The sequence below is a fragment of the Phacochoerus africanus genome, chromosome 4, assembly GCF_016906955.1.
Source record: "Phacochoerus africanus isolate WHEZ1 chromosome 4, ROS_Pafr_v1, whole genome shotgun sequence".
NCBI classification, from domain to species: Eukaryota; Metazoa; Chordata; class Mammalia; order Artiodactyla; family Suidae; genus Phacochoerus; species Phacochoerus africanus.
The window spans coordinates 2,982,714-3,007,842 of record NC_062547.1 but is presented as its reverse complement, the minus strand read 5'-3'; the positions used below and the strand labels follow the sequence as shown (position 1 = coordinate 3,007,842).

Sequence of the window (25,129 nt, the reverse complement as noted above, 5' to 3'; positions counted from 1 at the left end):
AGGGAAGTCATGAGTCGGTGTGAAGCAGGTCCGCCCAGAGGGGCTTGGGGTGTTCCTTAGGGCCTCCAGGGAACAGAGGGGTTTTCTGGACGTGGGTCAGCACAGCAGCAGAACACATGGCTCAGGCGAGTCACGGCCTTCCTTGAAGGCGGCTCTGCGGGTGCTGTGCCCGTGACCCTGACGGTCGACCCGCTGTGGCAATGCAGCTGGGAAGTGACCTGACCGTGTCGTCGTGGGTCTTTGTAAGGCAGAGGCTAGTTACGCTCCCAGCATGAGAGCAACGGCTTTAAACCCAGGCAGCACACAGTGGGGGCCCCTCTGAGCCCTGGAGAGGAACTCCCCGAGCCCTTGCCACGGGGCTAGCTGGGTTTTTGAACAGGCGGGCCCTGTAGGCAGCCGTGGGCGTAGGGAGAAGCAGCCCTGTGTTGGCGGCGGCAGGCAGGGCGGAGGAGGGACAGTGCAGCACACCAGAGAGAAGAGACTTCTGCAGGCCACTTACTTCCGTTCAGCACGACCCTCTTCTGTTAACACCCGCCATGGGAGCAAATGAAAATGACAAAATGGCCTGGGTTGAGACAACACTGCAAAATGAATTACAATTAGCAACAGAAGCTTCCTTCCGTGGGTGAAATGAAAGCAGAGTGGCACAGAACCTAGCCATGCTGGTGCCTTCCTGGCCTCGGAGGCAGGTAGGGTGGGCAGGCCACAGAACCGCCCAGAACAGGGTCCAAAGGGGCCTTGCTCTGGCAGGTGGGACAGTCACAACTCTGCCCTCTTTGGCTTGGGACAGTGTGAGCCTAAGGACAGGTGCCCAGGAAGAAAGAGAACACGGCGGCATGGGAGTGAGCTGAGCCTCTGCCCGAGGTCCCTCCGACCCAGCTCGTTGCTGACACTGCAGTGAGGGTTTCTGAGCCGCCCTCTGTCCCGGCAGCTTGGGAAGGATAAATGGTTGTTCCTGGTGGGGGGAAGGCCTCCCGCCGACGCGGGCCTGGCTTGAGTCCGCGCCAGGAGATGAGAGCCGGCGGCCGGGAAACAGGGCGTCAGGCCCGGCCACAGTCCCGCTGGATGCCGCTGTGGGCAAGGGTGAGCGGAGCATCTGAGGAGCAGAGCAGAGGCCTGCTCGGGGCCGGCCCATGCTGCGCTCCTTCCGGGGAGCTTGGCTCCGTCTCCCTTAAGCCCTCCGATGTGATTCCCTGGCCCTCCAGGCTGCGGAGATCGTTATGCTGCTAGGCAACCACTAGGTCCGGGCGGAACCCACAGGAATCGGCTGCCCTGATTTAGAGCAGACGCAGACACACGCTCACGCCCTCTCCTGGAATAGTACTCGCTCTCCTGCCGTTTACATCAGATCCACATGGAAACACGAGAAGCGAAACAAAAGTTGGGACTTGACGCACTCAGAGATGCGTTGGTATTTTATCAGGCGGCGCAGGCCACCGGGCGGAGGAAGTGAGTATTCAAGTCGCTCCTTCGTGGACTTTACAAATTCACTTTGGCGCTTGAACCACAGCTGGCCGCGGGCCAGAGGCCGTCCAGTGTCGCCGCCGCGAGGCGTGGTCGGCTGCCCCTCCCGAGCCGGGGGTGGGCTCGGAACCCGCAGCGCAGGCCCCTCCAGGGCGCCTGCCCCTCTGTGCTTCGTCCCTGGAGGGCTTTGGTGACGCGCCCTGCTCTTGCAGAACTGCTCGGAGGAAGCTGTTCTGTCTTTAGAGCGGCTCAAAGACGGGCACGAGAGAGAGGAGAGGGGGAGGCGCCACGGTGTGCACAGATCGGCCCCGGCCCGAGCGCACTGGCCCGGAGTGTCCCCTGCCTGGCCGGGCCCACGCTGGGTGCTGGGTCCGTGATGGCTGAAGGCCAGTGATGGCCGTGAGGGAGCTCGTTTCCCAGGTGGGAAGTGACGTGTCGGGGCCAGGCCGGCCGGCCAGAACTGGGAGGGCAGGGGCCGCCGGGGGTTCCCCGGCCCCCGGCAGGAACCCAGGCTTTCTGCTGGGACGCTCACCCCTAAGCGGGCCGAGAAGCCGCCTGCTTCCAGGGGAGAAGTTCATCCCGCGAGCCGGGGCGCAAGGGCTGGTGGGGAGGGAGGCCGTGGGGCCGGACCTGAGGGGTGAAGGGCTGCAGGCCGCCCAGTGCCATCGGCGGGGAGATCCCCCCCCCCCCCCCCCCGCATTCACCTCGTTCCGGGCCATTCCCGTCACTGACATGACCGCACCTTGTCACCTGCGGCTGTGACGCGACACAGCTCTGCAATGGCGCCGAGGCCGCCAGCACGCCACGAGCGGCTTCTCTCATCAAGTCATTTTGAAGTCTGTGCCCTGGGACCAGCCGGGCAGAGATGATTTTTTAACAACCCCAAATGATTTATTTTAAAACGAAGAAGTTCTCAGGGTAATACTGCTGAGAGCTGGTGCTGCGCTCAGCAGGTGCAGCACCTGTGGGGGCAGCTGGGGGCCCGAGGGTGGCTCCTGAGAACTGGCCATGCCCCGCCTTGGGGAGCCTGGAGCTCTGGTGGTGCCTCCGAGAGGTGCAGGCTGGTCCCAGAGTCCCCTGCTCCTCTGAGACGGGTGAGGGGGTTTGGAGGGGTTCCTGGGGGAGGGGGCCGATGCCGCACCCTGGTCTCAGTCCTCTGCACCCGGAAACAGGGCAGGGGTCCTGGGGGAGGGCACCGGTGGGGCCCCCAGCCGTCCAGTCACTGCTCTGACTCTCCCAACAGCGAGTGTGAAAGCCAAACCCCAGCTCCGCTTCCACTTCAGTGAATGTGGACCAAGAACAGATTTCTCTTGATTTAAAAACCATCCTCGGGTATCTTAGGCCAGGCTCCTTTGTTTCGGGTCAAGGTGCATGTGTCAGTCCAGCCGCTGTTCCCGGCTCCCCGGGGCACGCTTCCTCCTCCTGTCTCCAGAGCAGAGGCTCCCTGGGCCCTGGGGCAGCCTGCTCCTGGGCCTCCCTGTGTCACCCTGACCCGCCGGAGCACAGAGCTGCTGGGTCAGTCTTGTGACACAGGAGTCAGGTCCTGCCAAACCTCTGCTTAAGCCCCTGATGGCTGCCACCACTCAGGGCAACCTGCCCTCCTTGTCCGGCGGTTTCTTGGCCATGGAGGACTGGGCTGCTTTGCTCCGGGGTTTCTGCATAGCTGGCTCCTTCTTGTATTTCTGGTCATTCAAATGTCACTTCCTTAAGTAGGGTCCCCTCTTTCCCGCCCAGTCACCGAGCTGTTGGCACGCCGTCATCCCTCGGCAGTGCGGGCCCTTGCGTCTGTGCGTTTATCGTTTATTATCCACTCCCCCTCGAGCTACTGCAGCTTCACAGGAGGCGAGATGTCGCGTGTTTTCTTGTTCAGGGATAAACCCCGGGGCCCAGCGCGGTGCCTGGCACCCAGGGAATCAGATTGGGCCAGTGACCTGCTGCCCAGCTTCTGAGGGCCCGGGCCTCCTGGTGTGTGGCCCGCCTGTGGCCGGCCGGCTGCCCTCAGGCCTGACACCGGCTCCGACAAGGAGCCCCTCGGGGCCTCCTTGCCTCGGACCGCGAGAGGCCCCCAGGGCCGGGAGGAGGGTCCCTTCCCAGCTCTGGCCCGGGCAGCCTGCACGGGCCCTGTGGCTTTCGGGGAAACACACGCTCTGACGAGGGCATCGCTGCTCATGCCCGCACCGCCGATGCCGAAAAGCCTGTGGAACTGGCTAGGTCACCAAGGGGCTCGGGACAGCCAGCCACGTGGAGAGGGGCGGGACCTCTCGTGGCCCTTGATGCTCCTGCACCGGTTGCAACAGCAGAGCTGCAGCGCACACTGTCCCCACGGTCACCCTCCTGAGCTTCACCGGGAAGGAGGCCGAGGCCTGCAGCGCGCTCAGCTTGGGGTGCTGCCCAGCAGGAGAGCCCACCGCCTCGCTGCAGGGGCTCACAAGCGCCCCCCCACCGCCGGCTTCCCTTGAGGACCACTTTAAAGATGAGGCGCTTCCTGGGAAGATCAGGCCCGGCCAGAGGAGCACCTGCGAGCACTGCCTGACGGCCTGTCCTCAGGGTGTTCGTGGATCAGGCCCGAGGAGATGCGTCTCACATTCCCTACCGAAGGGACCGACGCGACCCCTGCTCGTCGCCAGCCCTCCGTAATCACGGTGAAGCCAGAGCCCCTGTCGTCCCGATTTCGGGGCACACACACTAGCAGCGGAAGTGCACTCACGGCTCAGGTCCCGTGAGCAAGGATCGAGTGGCTCAGTTTTCTCTTCTCCCCAATCCCACCCTGGCCTCTAGCACCTCTGAGTTGTGAAGAAGACCCGAGGCTGACGGTAACTTCCAGAGCTGCAGGTGCGCCTGTGCTTCCTGCCTTCTCAGTGAACCAGCGACTGCCCCTGTCTGTGGAACTGAGGTTTCCGCACTGCTGCTTGTCTGTCGCTTCAAAGAGCTCAGCAGGTCCTCCGTTTTCTCAGGGAAAACTCAGTTCTCGTCCCTCACTAGGAAGCCCCTTCCTCCCGTTTCGTGCCTCATTTTGCCCAGAGCCATTCACAGCTCTGAATTTTGAGATGCGTTTAAAAGCAGCGCTGAGACACCCATGCGGGTGCGCCCTGGTGGAGAGGACAGCCCGGGACTTGTCTGATGCCTGAATGGCCAAACATCCGGGCCTCTCAGTGAAGGTGCCACCCTGGCAAAGGGAGGCCTGTCCCGGGGCCGCGGCTGGGGGGTCCGCGTGAGGGAAGAGAAGTGAAGCTGGGGCCTGCCTGTGCAGACGAAGGCGCTGGCGCCCAGGGCTCAGTACCCCACTTACCCCGGTCAGCGTGCTCGTGGCTAAGTGCACGTCCACTTTCCCTTTAACGGGTGAGGTCAGAGAGGTCAGAGGCGGCAGCCGAGTGCCCAGCTTAGTGCCTTAAGTCAGCGCTGCCCTTCCTCCTTGTCCTTGGCCCTTAGGGCTGACCTCTTCTTGGTCCAACTCAGTGTGACCCTTGGCAGTGAGAACAGCGGCCCCCCACCCCGGCCTTGGTGGGCTGAGCCCTGCCGAGCTGATGTCCAGTCAGGCAGCTGCCCTTCCTTGCAGGGGGAGGAGCCGACCCGCAAGGCCGCTCTTGGGCCGCTTCTCTGCTTCCGTGCCTTCCAGCTGAGCCCAGGGCCCAGCGCTCCAGCTCTCTGACCACGGGAACGGGCTCAGGCCCCGCCACTGGCGCCCCTGGCGCCCGAGGCGAGTGTGCAGTGCACGTCAGCTGACGTTCGTACTGTGCCTGGCCTGGGTTGAAGATAACTGAATGGACAGGAGGTGCCTGTCCTGGGCACTGAGCACGGGCCGGTCAGAGGCCCAACAGGATTCTGCTCTGAGGCCCCTCCCACCCAGGGAAATGCAGGGCAGGAAACCCTAGGGACCCCTGCAGCTCGGAGACCCTTCTCCCGTGAGCCCAGGGGAGCTGGCCAACAATCCAGATGCTGTTCAGAGAGGCCCCTGGACTCCTGGGCGGGAGGGCCCCGGGGAGCATGGCGCCATGCAGGCTGCCCTGAGTTCACTCCCCTCTGCCTCCCAGATAGCAGATGGTGGTGACGATGGGACGTGCCAGTCAGAAAGCCTCGGCCTGGCCCGGGCTCTGTCTCCTGCTGCTGTGCCCGTGGATGGGCCGTTCCGCCTCTCTGAGTCTCCATTTCTCCTTCTGGAAAGTGGGTGTAATTAATGCCTGCTCGCCAGCAGCCGCTGGAAAGAGGAATCGCCCACGTCCAGTGGTTTTGTAAAGCGTGAAGCTCTGAGGTGAAGCATCGCGATTGTGCTTCCCGCGACCCAGCAGCTGGAGACCTGTGCTGCCAGGTAACGAGAAGGGCAAAGCGAGCTCTCTGCAAGGGGCCCTGAGACCTGCGCGCGCTGGCCCCCCAGAAATGGGAAGTCTGTGAGGCACTGCTCCTCAGCCGCAGTGCTTCCGAGCGGCACGGGCAATGGGGGCCGCCCATTAAAAGACCGCGGCATCAGCACGCTTCTTTCTCCCGGGCCTGGCCCGTCCGTGTTCCCCTGAGGGGCCGTGGGCCGTCCACGCTGAAGGGAAACGGGGAGAACGGTGGCTCTCAGCACGCATCCCCGTGTGATTCTGCCCAGGAGCGGACTTGACCGTGACTTGAACGCCTGCCCAGCAGGACTGTGAAGAAGGACTTCGACAGCTGACATGAGGAAAGCTGAACGCCGAATGCTGTCGCCTGGGGCCCCGGGAAAGGGTGTGTCTCGGGCGAAGAACCCTGGCCCGTGAGTGGTGGCCAGAGGCCCGGGCTCCGGTGGGAACCGCAGCAGCAGCAGCAGGCAGACGGCCGGGTCTGTTAGAGCGTGCCCCGCCTGGACAGCCCTTGGGGTGGCTAGGACGCCCCGGTTCCTAGGCAGCAGCTTACACTGCCTGACCCCGGGAGCGGCCCACGCGGGGTGCATTTTGCTCTGAGCTCAAGGTGGATCCACAGCCTGGTTCCACCCTGACCACTTAGTGACAGAGAAGGGGAAGAGCCCCGCACACGCACGCGACCCCGCACACGCACGGCTTGGCGCGGCCCCTCCCCTGCAGCCTGCTGGGCGGGGCTGGGTTTTGGCTCCAGAGTGGCCTTTGGGGGTCCTGGCAAAGGTCTGGAGGACACAGGAAGAAGGAGAGCGAGGGGTTCCTCTGGGAGCCCCCGCGGGGATGGCCCTGTGGCTGTGTCTCGTTCCGCGTCTCCATGTGGGGGCCAGATGCACTTGGCTGGGCTGCGCGCAATCCAGGGACCAAGAGAGGAGCACGAGCCTGCAGGACAGAGGCGGCCGCCACAAGAGGCTCTAGGAGCGTCCCCTTCGTGTCCACTCTGGTCGCTCGTCAGCGCAGTGCCCGGTCAGCGCTGGACGGGGCAGAGGAAGCCCGGCCTGGTGGCACCAGGTCCATCTTGGCACTTACCTCGGAGCGAGGCTGGCAGGCTTGGTTCCCGTCGGCAGGTCCAGTCCTGCCCCCGGCTTTGCTGACTTCTCTCGGTTCATTTGCTGCAGGATTGAGTTCAACTCGCTAATCACGTTCGCCTTTGGGCCTGAGAGAATGGGGCTTTTGATCTCTGAGACGTCCCCCCACAGCTTGGAGGTCCTTGGCTGGATGACCTTGGTCGTCCCAGGCTGGACAGCGCCCGGCGGTGGGGGGGGTGCGGGCGGGGGGATCACAAAGCTGCCCACGTCCTCCTCCAGCAGCGCGTCCTGGAAAAGGGCGTTGCCTTTGTGGACTATGGGCTTCATTTTTGGCTTCGGAGGTACTGGGGGCTTGTCGACCATAAAAGCCTGCCCGTCTGCATAGACCGTGCAGGTGTCCGCGTTCTCCCCGCCCTCCGAGGACAGGGTGGAGATGCTGGACACCGTGGAGATGGTGCTGGTCGTCTCGAGGTGGTGGTCGCTGCTGCTCCGGCTGTCCACCTCCTCGATCCCGGAGTCCGTGACGGCGTCAAAGCTCTCGGGCGGTGGCAGGAACAAGGCGGGCAGACAGTTCGAGAGACCAGCTGGCTTCTTGGCGTCTGCGGAGTTGGCTGGCTGGCTGGAGGGTAACGAAGGGGACTGGGAGGCGTCGTTTTTCTCCTGCTTGGCCAGGTCTGTGGGGACGGGGACAGGAGCGGCGCGGTCATCGGGGATCTCAAAACTATTTGCAAATTCCAGGGGAGGAGGCAGCGGCTCCGTAAAGATAAAATCCTCGTCCAGGTCCACGGACGCCAGGGGCGGGGGGGGGATCCGGAACGGCAGGATGGCCGCCTCCTCCACGGAGCCCGCCGCCGTGACGGTCCTGCTGGGCGCGGTGGCCACGGGCTCGGGGCCGGCGGGCATCGGTAAAGCACCTTCGGTTTCGGGGACGCCTTCCGGCACCTCGGACGGCAAGTGGTCTGGCTCTGTTTCCTCGTCAGCCTTCTCGTCCTCTTCCTCCAGGAAGTCGTCCGGCCTGGCCGCGTCCACGGTGTGGACCATCAGCAGCCCGGCCGACTTCTGCTGGGACGCGTCCACGATGCTGATGAGCGTGCCCTTCTTGTCGTCCTTCCGGTCGGTCTCGTACTTGTTCTCCGTCTCCTGCCGCCTCAGGGGCCCCCGCGTGTTCTGCCTGGTGACCGGAGGGAAGCCTGCTTCCGTGCAGGGCCGCATTTTGGTATCGATGTAGAGAGGCTTGTTGAGGTCGGCCTTGGGGGCCTCCCCCCTGGGGCCCTGCTGGGCCTCCTTCATGGCTCTGTCCCTCGCGGAGAGCGCCAGGGCCAGCGGGGAGCTGGGGTCCAGCAGCCTCCCTGTGAGCGGGTGCACGTAGTTCTCGGGCCCGGCCGCGCTGCTGCTCTTGGGGGGCACCGCAGGGCTGCCCTCGGGCCCCTTGGCTTTGGATGTGGGGTTCAGGGGCCTGCCGGCCTCACCCTGAGCCCCGGCCTCGCCACCGCCCGCAAAGTGGTTCTCGGCCTCCCTGGGCGCCGCCGCTGGCGTGGGGGACGCGAGCGGCTCGGCGCCGTCCTCCTCGCCGAACTCGGCCTCCTCGGGGAAGGCGGAGGGCCGCGCCCGGGGGACGGGCGGCCCCAGGCCCACGTCCTCGTCGCCCAGGTCTGTGGACAGGAAGGCCGGCGAGTTCCTCCTGGCTTCCAGCCGCTTCTCCCGGTCGCGGACGGCGCCGGCGATGGCGGCGGCGAAGGGGCTGCTGACCGTCAGGCTGTCGTCGGGCCGCAGCTGGCCCGGCTGCTCCGAGGCCTGGGGGTCGATCTCCATGCTGCTGGCCTGGCTGCTCTTGCCGCTGCTGCTGGTGGAGGGCTCCTTGACGATGATGGTGGGGATGGCGATGGCGCACGTCTTCTCGGGGCTGTCCTCCACGTTGGACTGCTTCACCAGCATGCCCTTGCGCCTGGCGGGCTTGGCGGGCACGTACACGGCCTTGCTGGCGATCTTGCCCACCTCGGAGTAGGGGTTTTCGGGCATCTGGCCCCTCTTGCCGCGGAAGGTGCCCTGGGCGGCGGCGGCGCGGCTGTAGAGGTCCTCGGAGTCCAGGGAGTAGCGGTCCAGCTCCCTGCGGTAGTACAGCCCCTTCTCCCTCACCATGGTGGCCACCGTGTCCGAGCGAGGCGCGGGGGACACCTTGGCGGCGGCGTTCTGGTTGAACGCGGGCTTGATGGTCCCGTAGACTCGCGGAGTCGGGGACTTGGGGCAGTTGTAGGCGGTGGGGGAGGGCGGGGGCGGAGACGGGGGCACCGCCTGCGGAGGGGGCGGGATGTCCTCCGAGGTGTCCGGCATGGACAGGCTCCTGGTGAACTTCAGCATCGGGGGGGCCAGAAACTGTCGCTCTTCCTCCGTTATTCCTACGAGCAGAGACAGGGTTAGGTTTACACCGCGGCCGTGACCCACGCCCCCGAGCTCCGGAATGGCGTGCCGCCCTGTGTCTCCGCACACGCGCGGAGAGTCACGATGCACACTCGTTGACGAGCCCAGCACAGCCCAAGCCACAACGCCAAGAGGTCACGCGGCCCATTCCGACCTCCCCCACATCAAGGGAAGGAGAAGCAAGGCGGAGGCGCTGGAAGGTGCTGAGTGCGTGCTGCTGAGACGTTCCGCCTGGTGCCCCGAGCGGCAGGCGTGAGGGGCGCGACCCAGGCCAAAGGGCACCTGACTCCTCGGGGATGCGGGTGCATGCAGGGTGGGGGCGGGCTGGATCCAGAGGCACCCCTGCATCGGGCTTGGCCAGGGGCCCCCGGGGGGGAGATTTGGGACCCCGGACGAAGGCTGTCACGCTGCCCTCTGGAAAAGGGCAACGTGCACGCAGGGGGCGGCTTCGCCGGCCAATGGGACGCGGACGGTGCCGCCGTGGAGGGGCACAAGCGCCAACGTCCTGCAGGTGTGAGGGGAGGCCTGGCACCCTGGAGCACAGGGACCTGGGATGGCCTCGCCCACGTGGCAGCAGGGACCCTGGGGTACGTGGTGGGAACCTGTCTTGTTGCCCAACTTCTCTGGGCTCCCTCATGCCTCAGGAGGACCCCCAGCGGCAGGGAAGGCCCGTGATGGGAGGGTCCGGCCCTCTCACCCGAGACCCCCGCCGAAGCCAGGAGCAGCGCCTGGGCAGAGGCGTGGCTGCGGCCCCAGCCAGCCCCTCTGGGTCCCGCCTGAGACGCCCCGCGCTGAGAGGCCTGGTGGGTCACCACAGTCCCAGCGGGGCCCAGGAAGCCGTGGTGCTGCGTGAGGCAGGGTGCCCGTGTGTCGCCTGGGTGGGCTCTCCGACTCTTCTGACCGCCCAGGGCATACACCTCAACAGCACGCACTCAGTGCGGGAAGCCAGACGCAGACACAGACGCTGACAGACGTTGAGTGCCAGGGCCTCGCGTGGGGCATGCGGGTGTTTCAGGGAGCTGAGGGGAGGAACTGCTTCAAAGGAAGAGAAGCTCCCAGGACAAACTACACTAACGGATCCCAAGGAGAACTTGGGTTCGATAAGGGTATTCCAAATTCCACACACTCCTTGGGGGGACGCTTCGGCGTCGCCAAGAGGGCTGCTAAAAGATCCTCCTCGTCGCGCGTTTGCGTGTGCTGGGGCCTGACAGTCACGTGCCCGAGGAGTAATGGTTTAAGAATACGCCTTATAGAGCAAACTGGGTTGCATTCACAGGACAGACTGCAAACTGTAAGGTCCACTAACCTGATAGAAAGATTCTGCTGTCTGACAGGAGGAAAGCAATTGTTATTAAGCAGTCACAGAGCCGGGGGCAGGACGCGGTGTGTGGCTGGTCTGCGTGGCCCTGAGCTCCTGGGAGGGGCTCTGAGTGCCAGCAGGTGCCACCTCCCCTCATTGTTTAGCTCCTGCCTGCTGCAGTCCCCTCGGACTAGTGACACAGACGCCAGGCCTCAGACCACGGTGCTGGACACACAGAGCTGGGTCCCCAGGGGCTGTCTGGGTGGCTGCCAACGTCCCCCCATGTCTGGCAGTGGCCTCAGTGTCTCTGAGGATTTACACGGTAAAGCCCATGCTGGGTCACCTCACCAGGGGACTGTCTGAAGGGGTCCCCTTTCCCTGGCCTGGAACAGTCAGTAGGAGTCACCGTGACGGGGACCAGGAGGCACACAGTATGTCACAGTCTCAGGATGCGAGAGCCCGACCCAGCCACCCTTAGAAGCGTGTCCCCTGAGCTGCTCCACGAGGCATGGCAGTGGTGGCCGCGGAGATGAGGGGTGCGCGGGGAGGAGCCCCACGTGCCAGGGCCCACTCTGACGGCGCAGGGGCGGGGGCTTCCTGGACCTGGGCCACCACCTCCTCCTCCCGACGTGGCCCTCAGGGTTGGGGTTGGTACCCAGAGGGTGGAGAAGGGCCGGCCGCTTGGAGGGTCAGAGTGCTCCCTGGGGGAGAGAGAGACCAGGTGCCCACCCTCCAGGAGTGGGCTGGGGGTCGCTAGGGGCGCTGCCAAGGGTGCTGAGAGCCAAGGGGCGCCTTGGCGGGTGCGGCCACGCTGCTTACCTATTGACTTTTGCCTTCGCATCGTACCTCGAGGGAGGCCCAGAAACGGGCCTTTCGGGCTCCCAGGAACGGTGGGCGTCATCACGGCGATCCCCTGGCGCTCGTACACAGACTGCGAACCAGAGGCCGGGTGAGCCCGCCGGCCCCGGCCCCGCGGCCCCCGCCGCGGTCCCTGCTTCCCTCGCTGCTCCTGGGAGCGGCTGCGTCTTCCGGCAGGACGCACCAGCAGCCAGGGCCCCCGAAGGGCCCCCTCCACCCTCCAGACACTGGCGAGCCCTGCTCGGTGAGGCCCTGGTCTGCCTGACACGGACCAGCTGAGAGAGTGGCCTGGACAGCTGTCCTGTAGGAAAGGCCACCCAGCAGTGGGCTCCGACCACGTTCCCCTCCGCAAAGTCAGCCCACAACAGTGGCTCCCGGAGGGGTGCGAGCTGAGCGCGGCGCTGTCTGGAGCGCGTGGACCCTGCGGCAGGCGGGCTGCCCTGGTCCTCCCCTGCCTTCTGCTCCAGGAGGAGCCTGGCGCACACCTCCTTCACCCTGGGCAGTGCCCCCCCCCCAGCATGTTGCTTTCTTCACTGTCAAACTGAGATTGCCCCCCCCTCCGCCCCCGGGGCACTGGAGGTGGACGCAGCGCCAAGGCGAACGCAGGTGTGAGCTTGAGGGCATCTCGTCGCATGGCTCCTGTGAGCTTGGCCTGCCCAGGCTCTGTGCCTGGAGCCGCTGAGAAGCAGCCTGCCCGGGGGACCGCGTGGCTCTGCCGGCCCTCAGTGGCCTGTGGTCTCTGCTGCCTGCCTGGGGTGGGGGCAGGAATGGCCCTGGCAGTGGCTCTGAGCTGGGCTCTGGGTGCGGCCCCTGGGAGTAGTGGTGGCCTGAGCCCTCGGAGAGGCGTGTCCTCCTCCCGCGGGGTCCCGGGGGGTGTACGGAGGCCCCTTCCACTCCCGGGGGTGGCCTGCTCCCCGCTACGGGAAGACCCCGGGCGAGGGACGGGCAGGCCTGTCCCCCAGCCTGGCCTGTCCCCCGCCGCGGGTCTGCACTGCCCTGGGGCCCCCGGTCTGGGCAGCTGGGGCATGTGGCTGCGACCGCTGCCACCCGCCCTGACCCCCCTGCTGCCCCGGCCACTCACGTTCATGTCGGAGACGGACGGGAAGCACCGGCTGGTGGGCCGCTGCTTGATGGTGGCCACCCTGGTCTCCGCCACCACGGCCTCGGCAGCTCGGGACGGCTTGGGGGCGGGGACGACCTCGTCGGGTTTGTCTGCAACGTGAACACGTGGCTGTCAGGACGCGCGTCAGCGAGCGAAGCCCCCACCCGCGGTCAGGGGCGAGGGACCTCGTTAGGAAAGTGCGCTTGGCCTTTTCTCAGAGCTGTCACTGCGTGGGTGGTTCGTCACTGTGGGGTGGGGCGTGCGTGCTTCTTGGCCACAAACGTTTGCCCTGCAGGACCCTGTTCCCCAGGCTGCACCCCAGGGCTGCTCCCGGCAGGGAGGGAAGGAGCCCCTCGCTGCAGCCTCAGCCCCAGGGCCAGGGGCTCCTTTGTTCATCCTGGCGTGGTTCCTTCTTGGTCGTGGGAACCAAGTCAGTGTTTGGAGTTTTCCCTTCTAGGAGCTCAGGGGTGAGGCCCCCTCATAGCCAGGGGCAGGTGTCAGGGTCTGAGGCCCCCGCCCCGGGGCAGAAGCCAGTGGGAAGCCCGCGCCCTCTTGTGGGCACCCCTCCCCTGACAGCTGGGCCTTCTCAGTCCCTGTGAGCAAGGGAGGGGGCAGCTATTAGTGCTTACAGGATAAAGGGTTATTTAAAGATAGAAGTTCAAAACCTTACTTTTTGGGGAAACTCTAAACCTGGAGCACATCTGGGCCCTGCCAACCTCCAGCCTCCTGTGCAGGCCGAGTGCGGGCCCCGGGGTCTGGTCAGGCCTGGCATGGCGCAGGGCCCTGGTTCGCTGAGGCAGGGCGAGTCCTGGGTGGGGGGTGAGGCGCCACGGGGGAGCGGGAGGCGGGCACTGCACTCTCCTGGCCCCGCAGAAGGTTCTGTCCACAAGCTTGAGGGCTTCTCCCAGCCGACTCCAACCATTCGGGGGCCTCGTGACTCTTGCGTAGCTCACGTGTCCCAAAGGCTGGGGCCTCTGGGGTCTCACCGAACCACAAACTGTGAGGCCAGTGTGAGTGTGAGGATAGGGGCTCTGGGCACCGTGGCAGCCACTGGTGACGGTAGCTTCCCAGGTGGAGCTCAGTCCCTGGAAATGTGTCCCCAGAGCCACGACACCCTCTGAGCGGCCCAGACCAGAGGAACTGCGGGAGGGGGCCGGGCAGGCACCCACCACGGCTGCCCCGCTGCACAGGAGCCACAGACAGGGCTTTGGCTCCAAGGGGCCCCTTCCTGGTCAGCCCCCAGTGGTGTCCTGGGCCAGTGTCAGTGCACCACGGCCAGAGGGTCGGTTCCTGCCTGCACCTGTTCCCGGGTGGTCCTCAACCTAAGGCATCTGCGCCTAGAAGGGGTGTTGAGAGAAAGGAGTGCCCAAGGCCCACAGAGCCTGTGACATACACTGTCCGGCCCTCTCCGGGAAACGCCTGCCCACCCGGGTCCCACGGTGGGTGGTTCCAGCTCACCTGCCAGGGGAAGGCTGTGGGGCTCAGGTGCAGGAAGCAGGGGGAGACCCTTCTCCCTGCCCTCGGCTTTTGGCCTCCCCCCGTGGACATGGGGCTGGGGACAGGTCAGCATCTGCCCCAGGAGGAGCTGGTCGGAAACACCCACCTCTTTGGTGCGGGCACAGGGACACCCCCCGCTTCGGTCACTCAGCCTCGCCTTCCTCCTCACCCGCATTGTAGGTGCCACTTGTCACCCTACCCCCCCGGGCCCGCTTCTGCCACCTGTGTCCCTCTTCCTCCCACCCCTACCCCATCAGTGTGCCGCCTCCGAGAGGTCTGGGCCAGGGTCCCATTCAGGTTGGGGGGTAACTGGTTTCTGTGCTGGTCTTCCCCACCCGCACCCCATCGGCTGCAGGACCCCGGGTCCCACGTTGGCCTCCATGCCGAGCCCACGGTGACCCGTGGATCCCTTGGCCCTGCACAGAGGCTGTTGGCTTTGCTTCACTCGAGGTGCAGCTGTGTCTCCAAGGGTGGCAGGGCGCCGGGTCTGGCTCCGGCATTGGGACCTTGGCCACAGGTTGGGCAGTCTTCACAGGCCGCGCCTTTGCTGCAGCTCAGCTGGGCTCCGGCCTGGGGCCTCCAGGAACACGGGCCTCGAGCCCGGGGTGGCGTCCTCTGGGACACCGCAATGGGGAGCTCCCTCCGCTGTGTGGGGGCCAGTTGGGGCACAGCAGGGGGCGGGGGCGCCAGCGCAGGATGGCGCTCCCAGGTTGGAGAGTTTGGCCTCTGGGCCTTCACGAGGCTCTTGTTTCTGGCTGGGCCCTGCAAGTCCGTTTCTTTGGTATTAACCCCCGACGGAGCTCCTGGGGCCGGTCCCCCCGCCCCCCAAGCGCGCCGTGGTTCTGCTGCTCAGCGTCCTGGAGTACAACCTGGAGTCTTCGCAGGCCTGGAGTGAGCAGGCAGAGGACGGTGGTCCTGGGGCCCAGGCAGGCGGCAGGCACCCCCGAAGCACACCTCGATGGTGGGTGCATGCAGGTGAGGCAGCGGCTCCGTCGTACATGACGGCGGTGGCCAACCTGGAGGAAAGCCGAAGCACTTCAGCCCTGGTCAGAGGGGACAGTAGTTCCCATTCTGCAGACAGAATAGCCGAGGGTCTGAGATGCTTAAGGGCGTTCATGCAGGTGCAACTCCGGGACCCGGTGGCACCTTGGGCTCCATTTGGGGCCACCTGGCTCCTGCGTCCACCTTTGGGCCTGGGGTGCCAAGCCCTGGCTGACAGTGGAAACCTAAGGTCGCTGTCGGGATGGTCCGCCTGGTCCAGCCAACTGGAAAGCCGGGGCCCAGGCCCACTGCAGTCACACCGTGTCCAGGTGCATCCGCTGGAGCCGTCGTGACCTTGAACGCGCACATCCTGCTCTTTGCTGCACTTCTCCGCCCTCTGGTCTCTGGGCCACTGGAGCCTTCTTTGAGCCAGAACACGGAGAGCTCCTTGGCTTGTGGGGTGGTGCTGGGGGCTGTTCTGGTTTCAGTGAGAGCTGGTTCGTGCAGGTCAGGTGCAGGGGGACCTCTGCCTTGCTTCCCTGTGGGGCCGGGTCCCCTCCTGGCCCTTGTCTCAAAGGGAGGCTGGCTCCTGACTCTAGACTCTGCTCAGCCCCCGTGCTGGAGGGTTTGTTTACTGGAGCTTGAAGGCTTTTAAGCAAAGCTGTGAGACTGTGGGTTCCTGTTTCTTGTTCTAGGTTCATAGGGATTGTTATGCTTAATTTATAAAAGCCTGGAGTCGGGTCTCTGCTCAGGGACTCAATGAAGGGGATTAGTGAATCCAACCCCCTGCAGTCTTAAAACGAAGTCCTCTGTGACTGAGAGCAGTCCTGCAGACAGGTTTGCACACTGTCAGATCCTAAGGGACAGTCTCGTAATGAGCCGATGAAGACACTCCGGAAGCGAGGCTGTGTTTTCATTTTCTAAGCCAGTGTCAGTCTGTTTAGAAGACAGACGGGGTGCCCCCGGCCCACAGGCTGTACACGCCCTGGGTGGGCGGTGGGGGTGGACTCGGGCATGGGCAGAGCGCACGCAGCCACGTCCCTCGGAACCAGGGCAGGGCTGGTGTCCTGCCCGTCACCAGAGTCCCCACCTGTGAGCTCTCCCTGCTCCCCCTTGGCAGCAGGGTCACCCGCCTGCCCACGCCCGTCCAGCTGACCCCACAGGCTTTGTAGGAGGTGAGGGGAAAGCACGCCCAGGAGGGCTCAGCACCCTGGCTGAGGGGAGCCTGCGGCCGCGTTTCCTGCCCCCCGTCTCCCACCGTGGAGACCCCTGGCTCTCAGGCCTGTGCCTCTTGCCTTCGGCCACGTGCCAGGCTGCATCCAGGCCCCCCGCCTCCTCAGACCCTGCGGAGCGCGTCCCGGCAAGGCCCGGGGAGACTCGAGCCTTTGGCCTTCGGGCCGGTGGGCTTGCTCAGGGGCTCCCTGCTAGCGGGGACTCCGGGGCTCCCGTCACTCCTTGTGACCTGGAACGAGTTGTCTTGCTGGCCTCTCTGGAGGGGCAGGGCCGCCCATGGCCTGTCCCGGGGTGCGCGGGCGCAGGGTGGGCTTTCCTCGGAGACACCGGCTTCCAGGAGGAAGGCGAGGCATCAGACGTCCGAGCTGCTGGCGGGGAGGCCGTGGTGCAGCCCGAGTGCATCCTGTTCATCTTCCCAGGAGGCGGCGCGGGGCCAGGGCCGCTGCTCTGACCCAGCAGGCTGCTCCTGGCCTGTGGGCTCCGACGGCTGTGGGTGCAGCTTCCACCTGGAGCTGCCCTGGCACCCGTGAGCCCGGCGTCGGGGGCTAGAGTGGGACTGATGGGGGCGAGGACGCTCACGTGGCTCCCTTCGCCGCCGTCCGGAGGAGCGGCCCCTCTCCGGGACACTTCCCGAGTCTGCCCTGGCCCAGGCCGGCCGCGCCGGGCACAACTTTGGTCCTCTCGTCACGGTCGCGGGGGCTGGTTTCCGGGGCCCCTGGGGGAGGAGGGTGGAGCCCAGGGGCCGGGAGGGGGATGGCCGTGTGCACCCCTGAGGCTCGACCAGCCCGGGGCTCGAGCGGCTCCCTGATACCATGTTCTCGGCTGGCCCTGTCACAGCTGCGGGGCTCGGGGAGCCCCCATGGCGCATGCCTGCTCGGGAAGGAGTGGCGGACAGAGGGGCCGTTCCTGCCAGCTGGGGTTGTTCGGGGCAGCTCGGGGAGTCACGTGACACCTGGGCATCCTCCATGTGGCCCACGCTGTGGATTTCCCAGGCAGCCCCTGCGTGAGGGTGCGCTGGAGGCCAGGGCTGCTCCAGAGAAGGGCTGTGGGGGTTGGCCTGCCTCTGGGGAGACAGTGGGTGCTGCAGGACCCGCCACCTTGCCCCCAGACCCTGCCCTGCTGGACTCCCAGACCCTGCCCCCGCCTGGCTTTTCCTCCCTGTGTCGTGCCTCAGCAGCGGTGCCCAGCCTGTGAGAGGCCCTCCCGCCCTGCACTGGCTGTGCTGCTTTCAGCCACAGGCGTGCTCTGCTCTAGCAGCTGGGTGCTGCTGCCGGGTGCGCCTGGCACCCGTGGGCTTGTGTCTCAGCCGTTCACAGCACAGAGGCTGGGTCCCTGTCCCCGCGCCAGCCCTGGGGAGGGGTGCGGCTTTCCTGGGAGTTAAAGGGAGGCTGCCCCTGTCCACTGCCAAGGGGCCAGCAGTCAGGGATCCAGGCAGCTGCCTCCCATCCCTGGCCCAGGCAGGCGCAGCTGTGACAGGCCGCGGGTCCCACTGGCTTCACAGTCACGATGACGTGGACAGGACTTGGGGACACGCAGAACACGTCAGGGGGACCACAGATGGGAAAAGCGGGGTGCACGTAACAGACTGAACGGGACTCGTCCTGGGGCAGGGCTCCCCCGCAGGACCTCAAGCAGAGAGGACAGTACAGGGTCACGGCACAGTCACACGCACGCACGCCGAGAGCCACACGGGGCGTGTGGGCGGGGCCGAGACAGACAGCGGGCGCCCTTACCCTTCTTCTTCCGGACGGAGGCTTGCGAACAGAAAGGGAGCGTGAGTGGCCGCGGCGGCTGGGCTGCCTCGCAGGGGCGCTGCCCCATCCCGCAGCCCCATCACCGGACCCTCGGCTCCTGGGCGCCTGGCGTCAGCGGCGCGGGCGATGCGCTTGGGGAACGTGGCGGCGGATGGGCTTCCCTTTTGACTCGCCCTCCAGCAAAGTCGCTTCCCACAGTGGCGGGGGGCGGGGGAGGGTTGTTCCTCCTGCCTGGTCCCCACCCTCCCCGCACCAGCCAGCACGGACTGTGTGAGCCGAGGCAGCTCGTGGGAAGGTTAAAGGGGAGCTGCCCGCGGGTCCTCCTGGGGGAAGGCCTCTTGGAGCCCGCCTGGCACGTGCCTTCTGGTTTTGGAGGAGCGTGTGCCGTCATTTCTAGTGTCATCACCCCTGTCGCGCGCCGGGCCAGGGCCCTGGTTGAATGGGATTTTCCTGACCAGAGCAGGTGTGGTCAGGAGGGGCCAGAGGAAAGGGGCTTGGGGGGAACTACTGGTTCTGGGTGGGCGTGGGCAGCCAGGACACTCTTCTCTAGGAGGCCTGGACCTTGGGGCTGAGCTGCAGCGTCTAGCCTTGTGGTGCAGGGACAGGCTGGGTGCTCGGCGAGGACGGAGCGGATGGGACCCTCCCAGAGGAGCTGCACGAGGAAGGGCCCCTCCACACTGCTTTTTGGAGGGGAGGGGAGGGGGGGCGGGCCAAGGGTCTCGCCCTGACACTTGGGACCAGATGGGGGGGCGCCAGCAAGGACGCTCCCGCTCCCTGGACTGGCTGGGCCCGGTGGGGGCGGGGGCTCAGAGTTTGCTTTGTGCCGCTGACCTCCCTGGACAGGTCCCCCAGGCGCTCACCCTTCCCTGCCCACCGCTGTGGTGGGCCTCAGAGCCGCTGGCCCTGCTGTGTGCTCAGAGCAGCCTCGTCGCCGTGACTCCCCAGTGTGACACTCAGCTAGCACCTGGGAGGCTCACGCCACCAGCTCCAGAGTCTTCCCTCTTCAACAGCCCTGCGGCCACTAGACCCGGGGCCCAGGTCGCTCTGCATGTCCTTCCCCAGCCACGTGACAGGCTCCAGTGGCCACGCGCTCTGTTCCTTGTAGACCTTTCGAGAAGGCACCAGGAGCTCCCTCAACCTGGCCAGCAGCCCCTCAGACCCACCAACTCCACTGCTGTCTGTGCCAGACCCCAGGCTGGGGCTTTCTGGCCTGAGCCCCATACAGCAGGATGGATTTCGGAGGGCACCCTAGTCATCAGGGGCCACAGTGGGGTGGCTTACCTTTATCCACTAGTGAGAGGCCCCCAAATTCTAAACAAAACGATGTTAGACGAACCAAAAAGAGTTTGGGCAAAACTGGCAGCCACCCCCGCAGCCAGCAGGACCCCAGTGGGCCAGCACGCGAGTCTCGCATACAGGGGCGCTTCCTGGCCCGCTCCCAGGTCAGGGGCGAGGAGAGGCGCAAGCCAGCAAGCAGAGGGCCATGCGCGGGCGGGGGCTTCGCCGAGGCCGGGCGTGCTGGGTGCTGGCGACGAGCAGGGCAGGGCAGGTGCGGCTCTTACCGAGCTCCTCCAGCTCTGAGGTCATGGACTTGGAGCGCAGGGTGAGGGCTGTGGTTGGAGCCCGCTTCGGAGGCGGGGGAGCTGAGGGGGCAGACAGGAGAGGCGGGGTAAGACCTTGGCCCCAGGGCCGCCCGCTCCACCTTCCGGGGGGCGGGGGGGAACCTGAGCCCAGGGTGGGGACGCCGGCAGGGGTCCCCCTCTGGAGTCATGAGGTGGATGTGTCTGTAGGCTCCACAAGGGCTGAGATGGGCCAGGACCAGGCAGGGCGCCCAGTTCTCTCACCAAGACCCCTGTCCCTCTGCACTCAAGCCCCAAGCACACCTGGCCCTCGGGGGCCTCTCGTCTGTGGGGACACAGTGGCATCTCAGCACGAGCCTGCAGGGGAGAGCCTGGTCCCTGCCCTCTGCACCTGCTGGGGACTAATGAGGCTGAGGATTCCAGCAGCCTCAGTGGAGTGGGGCTCTCCTCCGTGGCCCCCTGGCCGTCCCCCCGGCTCAGGGGCTGCAGGTCGTGCTGCTTCGCAGGGCTGGGGTGGGTTTCTCCCTCTCCCCTCACACCCTCCCTCCCCTCTGCAGCTCTGGGCCCCCTCCTCCAGGCAGCCCTCCCAGGCTGTGCTGCCTGCTCTCCCCCAAGCCCAGGCCGAAGGCTCCTGGCCGGGTGGGTGGGAGGTGTGTGCGCACGCGCCCTGGGGGAGGTGCTGAAACGCTGCAGGTCCTCACACGGACCCCCAGCCTCTTGCTTGCTCAGCCCCGGCCCCCAGCTGCAGCCTCCCTGGGGAAGGCGGGTACGCCTTTCCCTTCCACAGACCAGACCCAGCTGAGCACAGCCCTGGCCCGGGGCCGCCACTGCCACGCGGCTCAGCCCGGGTCCCCTCCCCCCCCCCGCCCCGTTCTGGTTGGTTTCCTAGTGGGGGTGGAAGGAGATGGGGGCACAGGTGGCTGAGCGAAGGGCCCCGCCCCCCCCTCGGGAAGGGCCCCCCGGGGCACCTTTCTTCCTGGCTGTGTCGTCCGGGTCGAGGCTCCTGGTGACCGTCACCACCTTGAGGACCAGGTGATTCCCTCCCTGGCGGATCATGTTCACCACCTGCCGGTGGCCGACCTTGACCACGTTCTCACTGTTGACCTGCAGGGGAGGGGAGGGGGGTGTGAGCCGAGCGCCGGCTGCAGGGGACGCGAGTGCCTTCAGGGAAACGGCGAAGACCGAGGGGCAGGAGGGCCCGGAGCCGGGGGGCGGGGGGGGGGGCTGGGCCTGGGCTGGCAGCTTTCCAGGAGCCAGCGTCCCTGTGTGACCTGAGTGCCAGAGGTGCCAGCCAGGCAGACCCAGGAGCAGTGTCCTGGCCACCAGCTCTGCGCCCGGTGGCAGCGTGCTGGGCACTTTCGTGGTTGAGAGCGAGCATGACGCCTCAAAGCTTCTTGGGCGTGGGACACGCGTCACGCGGACACAGCCCGTTTCCTCTGGGCCTCGCCTCCTCCTCCGCCTGGAGAGGCAGAGCTCGGCTGACAAGGTGCTAGAACGACGGGACAGCCGCCGCCGCCGCGGCGTGGTGGCCACGGCAGCGTCCACACAGCTCTCAGTGCCCATCAGGGCCTTGGTCTCCGTCCGTCCCCCTTGTGGCGCACGTCCGGGGCACAAGGCGACGCCTGGCAGGGGGGCCTCCCCCCGTTTCCCGGGCAGCAGGCCGCAGGCAGCAAGGGAGGCAGACCCAGCTCAAAGCTGGGGCGGGGGGCTTCCCCCGGCTGCGCCTCCCTTGGCTCACACCCCCAGGTGGGCCCTGGCACCCGCTGTTCCCACAGCTCTGGCGGGAGCGCCGGGCACGGGGGGGCGACAGGGTGAGGACGTTTGTGACCAGTCGAGCGCGCCCCGATGGTGAAACGCTCATAAGCACCCCCCAAAGCCCAGGACCCCCCGCCCCGTGTTACTATGCCTCTTCCTCCTGCTGTGGGCTCCTTGAAAACCTTCTCAGTGTGGCCAAGCTGCAGACGGATGCGCCAACGGGGCTGGACGGCCTTCACAGCAGCACGGGGTGGCCAGACCCAGGCGAGGCCCGAGATCCCCCCAGGCCTGGATGAGCAACTGCCCAGTCAGCCGGCCCATGCTGCCCTGGGCGCCTGGACTCCCTCGCTGCCCAGGAGGGCCCCTCGGAGACTGGCCTGGCCCTGGGCAGCAGGGTGGTCTTCAGAGTGACCCCGGCAGCGCTCCTTCGTGCCCGTCTCCTTGGAGTGTGGTCAGGAAGGAAGGAAGGTGGCGGGAGGACGAGGCCGTCCCGGCACTGCTCAGGGCAGGAGCCAAAGGCCCAGCTGGGTCAGGCTGCGGTCGCCCCGGGCACAGGCTCCGAGCCACGTGCACCAGGACAACAGCTGGGCTCAGGGCACCATTCGTTCGTTCACTCACTCATCCCACCAGCGTTCTTGCTCGGAGGGCCCACTAGGGTCCAGGAGGGACAAAGCAAGCTGGTCCGTTCCCACCGGGGCGGCGGGCAGGGCAAAGCTTCTGTTCCTGTAGGGCAGTTGGGCAGCCCACAGGGTTAGTGCACAAGTGTCACCTCACGTGTGCCGAGTGCCACCTGAGAAAGTGCTCTGGGCCGATGGGCCAGCCAGGGCCGAGTCCCAAGGTGGGAACGAGCCTGGCATTTCCTGGGCCTTGACTGCCAGCTGAGACGCTCGCTTTTGGCCATGAGAGTGACGCGGCCAGTGCACGTTGAGGAGGATCAGCCACTCGGGGCCGGGGGTGGGGACGCAGCAGAAGCAGAGAGGGTGGGCTCCGTGCTGGGGACCGTGGGCGGTGGGGCCTGAGGGAGGGGGAGAGGCGGGCAGACTGGGGTCACGTCTGGAGCCAGGGGTCAGTGGGGACAAGGAGGCGGTGGGGGGCACAGGACAGGGCCCGGGTGAGATGAGCCACCACTGGGCCTCGGAGGCCTGTGATGGGGCAGTGCAGGCTCAGGGGATCTGAGCCCTCACAGGGCTGCGTGCTGAGTGGCTGACAGGTGGAGAGCTGGCTCACACCCCCTGGCTGAGGGCAGGGAGGTGGAGCTGGGGACCTGGCCTCTGGCTGTGATCCAGCCATTCACCCGGCTGTCCCACAACCCCCAGTCAGGCCTTGGGCCCAACGCTCTAGAACCCCGGATCTCCAGAAGCTTCGGTGTCTGTGGGTTCCTGGTAGCTGGACACTGCCCTCCTGTGACCTGGGGTTTGGGGGCGGCCTGCTTGGTCAGAGACACTGCGAGCAGGGACTGTTTTGAGGAAGGTTCTTCGGAGGAACCGAGCTGCTGACCGTGGGCTCTCAGGCTGCAAGGGCACCTGTGCCCGGAGGAGCCTGTGAAGACACAACGGAACACGGGGCTCCAGCAGAATCCCCGTTCTTCAAGCCCCTGGGAGTGCCAAGCCGACAGCCCGGCTTGCATCCTGGCTCCACCTACTCGCTGGGGGATCTGGAGTGGCCGCCTGCCCTCTGCGCCAGCCGCCTTGTCTGGGAAATGGGGGTGATGCGACTTGGAGACCTAAGGCGCCCGGGGGCCCAGTCACACTGCCCCCAGCCTGCGCCTCCGTATCCCAGCTGCCTGGCCAGCCTTTCTCAGAAGCCGCCGTCTCTACCAGAGCTCCCGGGGGTCACACCAGTGGTGGTGGGCACGGGAAGGGCTGCCTGGCCTCCAGCCTGTTGGGCAGGGTCCCCGCCAGGCCTTCCTTGTGGACCTGCTTCTCTGGGCAGACCACAGCAGGCGGCCTTCAGGGAAACCCTGATGACAAAGGGGCCACCCTGGCTCCACAGGGTGGGGGCTGGGCTGGGAATCTGACCCCCCCCCCCATTCTCCCCAATGTAGGCTCCATGGAACTGGCCCCTGGATGAGAAAGCCTCCTAGTGAAGAACTTGGCCGCATCCAAGAGCCTGCATCTGGTCCCGACCGTGGGCACCAAGCAGAGCCTACCCATCTGGGACACCGTGGGGTGCCAGGGCCTGGTTCTGGGGAGTGATGGTACCTTGGTGGCCGCCGCCCACGGAGGCCTTCCTGGGGTAGAACTTGGTCACCCGCCCCCGGCCCAGGGCCGCTGGAGCCTGCCCCGCCTGCCTGCCCTGCGGCCTCTCTCTCGGGTCCCTGGACACTCCTGTTAGGGGTTGAGTTGTAACCCCCAGATTCCTGCGTTGAAACCCAGCCTTCTCTGCCGAGGCCCCTGCTTGCTCTTCCCCCTCCGTCTCCCCTCAGCCCTGCCCCACGGAAGTCCCACCCTGCTGGCCAGGTAAGGGAGCTTTGGATGGAGTCCTGCCCCCAAAGCAAGAGATGCAGCCCGGTCAGAGCTGCGGCCTGGGGGGGCCTTTGTGCATCAGCTGCCGTCGTGCCAGTGAGCGCTTTGACGGTGACCACGCGAGGCGCCCGCCAGCTGTGCTGGGCCGCACGTAAGGACCCTCCCAAGCACGCACAGCAGCGCCCGGCCACACGGTTCAGCCTGGACTCAACGAGGCAGGAGGGGGACATGCGGCTGGGCCCTCCTTCCGGGGCAGAGGGTCGCAGAGCTGAGAGTGGAGTTGGGCTTTGGTTTCCCGGCCTTTAAACGGAAGCTTCACTTCAACGCGCGATGGGACCTCGGAGCCACCTACTGTGCTTGAAGCAGGTGCTCCAAACTAGCTTGTGTGACCGGGTAGGTGGACCGCGCCCTGAACTTGCACAGGGTTCTGGCGAGGCAGCCCGCCTGCCAACCCGCCACGCGTGCAGTCCTGGCCTGCTGCCGCCAGGAGGTGTGGGCCTCAGTCACGCAGCCCGGGGTGTTCAGAGGTTGAGCCAAGTCCTGAAGATGACGGCCTGGGGGCAGAGTGAAGCTGTTCCCGATCTCGCAGCCGGTTAATCACGAGAGAGGGTAGCGTGCTCTCCACGCGTCGTCCCCACGTGCAGACACGGCACAGTGTGCAGAGGAGGCAGCCAGGGACACAAGCCTGGCCACCTCCAAGTCCAGGGAGCTTCTGCCTGCCCTTTATACACTTTCGTATCCTTCTGAATAGTTCTCGCGCTTATTTAAAACATCAAACTTGCATGCGTCCATGGTTCAAAGAGGCAGAGTTCTGGAAGACTGGCCACAGAGCCCACCAGACCCTGCCACCCAGCCCCACTTCTCACTTCCAGAGCCTTCGACCACTTCTTCCTCTGTCCGGTACTGGATCTCTAGACACGCTTATGGTGCTGCTATTGATGCTTCTATCGCAGATACCCTCCGCTGGCACCACTGCGGAAAAGGAGGCCTTGGCTCGGCGGCCGCAGCCGGGGCGCTGTTGTGCTTGTGGAGAAACGAGCGCTCCGCTGGCGCGTCCCCCGCACGGCGTGTACCAGCATCCCTGCCCCTGCCGTCTCCCCACCAGACGCAGCCCCCCCCCCCCCCCCACAACGCGGCGGTCAAGACCGCCTCCAGACAAGGCCACCCGTCCTCCGGGAGCCCAGAGTCCCCCTCGGCTGGGAGCCACTCCCTGGGCTCTCTTCGTCCCCCCCCCCCATCCGGCCGCTCTTCCACGACGTCTGTCCTCCGGTGGTGGTGACAGGGGAACTGCAGCCAGAGCAGCGTTCAGGGTGTACGGTGTGGC

At 66.2% G+C, this 25,129-nt stretch overlaps 1 protein-coding gene across 7 annotated transcripts in view; it reads right to left on the bottom strand.

The window, feature by feature from the left end:
* The window catches only part of SHANK2 (SH3 and multiple ankyrin repeat domains 2), a 517,908-nt gene that overhangs the window by 5,394 nt on the left and 487,385 nt on the right, over window positions 1-25,129 (bottom strand). For 5 of the 7 annotated variants that reach the window (XM_047775007.1, XM_047775005.1, XM_047775008.1 and 2 more), the window contains 5 exons: window positions 20,554-20,689; window positions 19,568-19,648; window positions 12,520-12,650; window positions 11,400-11,511; window positions 6,864-9,258 (listed from right to left, as the gene is read on the bottom strand). In XM_047775007.1, coding sequence (XP_047630963.1) covers window positions 6,864-9,258; window positions 11,400-11,511; window positions 12,520-12,650; window positions 19,568-19,648; window positions 20,554-20,689 — 2,855 coding nt within the window. Of the gene's footprint in view, window positions 1-499; window positions 582-6,863; window positions 9,259-11,399; window positions 11,512-12,519; window positions 12,651-19,567; window positions 19,649-20,553; window positions 20,690-25,129 lie in introns of all 7 variants that reach the window. The other 2 variants (XM_047775012.1, XM_047775011.1) reach the window with 2 other exon arrangements.